General features: G+C 61.3%; 1 protein-coding gene across 1 annotated transcript in view; it reads right to left on the reverse strand.

Annotated features, from left to right (window-relative positions):
• Positions 1 to 631, reverse strand: part of NBEAL2 (neurobeachin-like 2) — a 14,938-nt gene extending 14,307 nt beyond the window's left edge. The window contains 4 exon segments of the mRNA XM_010024192.1: positions 3 to 182; positions 185 to 248; positions 331 to 450; positions 551 to 631. Of these exon segments, the coding sequence (XP_010022494.1) occupies positions 3 to 182; positions 185 to 248; positions 331 to 450; positions 551 to 631 (445 nt within the window).
• Between the last annotated feature and the right edge of the window lie 10 nt (positions 632 to 641).

A 641-nucleotide genomic window follows, 5' to 3' on the forward strand; every position in this document is an offset into this window, starting at 1 on the left:
GCCCCACTCGGTGTCCTGGCTGCCGGCTGCTGTGGTGGCCACCACCCCCTCAGTGGGTGGCTGAGTCGGGGTCCAAGCATGGGGTCCCAGTGTGGCAGGGACAGACTGGGAGCGGCCCAGTGCAGGGTGTGAGGGGAAGACCAGCTCTGGCCCATGGGAAGCTGGTGGGTGGCTGGTGGTATGGTGGTGGTGGCAGTGGTGGTGGTGGTCCGGTGGCCCGCAGAGCCAATGCAGCAGGAGGTGAAGGACTGGAAAGGAGATGAGTTGTGCTCAAACCCCAGCTCCATGCCAAGGTGAGGGGTCTGGCTGGGAACTGGGGGGGACCCCCACCTCATGGAGGGAGGGGAAACGCAGCTGTGCTGTCTTCCGCAGGTGCCCATCGGCATAGATGCTGACGATGTTCTGGCCAAAGGGCCGCCGGCCGGCAATGTGGACAATGTCAATACAGTGCTGAGTGGACAACAAGGAGCATCAGGTATTCTGGTGTCCTTGTTGCCCTTACAATGGGGATGGGGATGAAGACAGGGACAGGGATTGGGATGATGCTCACCCAAGCCGAGTCGTTGAAGGCAAACTCTGGCAATGCCACTGTCATGTAGTCTTTCTTGGTGCAGACGGCCACCACCAACATGCCACCGCCA

Source organism: Nestor notabilis, unplaced genomic scaffold, assembly GCF_000696875.1.
Source record: "Nestor notabilis isolate BGI_N333 unplaced genomic scaffold, ASM69687v1 scaffold24921, whole genome shotgun sequence".
In the NCBI taxonomy this organism is placed as follows: Eukaryota; Metazoa; Chordata; class Aves; order Psittaciformes; family Psittacidae; genus Nestor; species Nestor notabilis.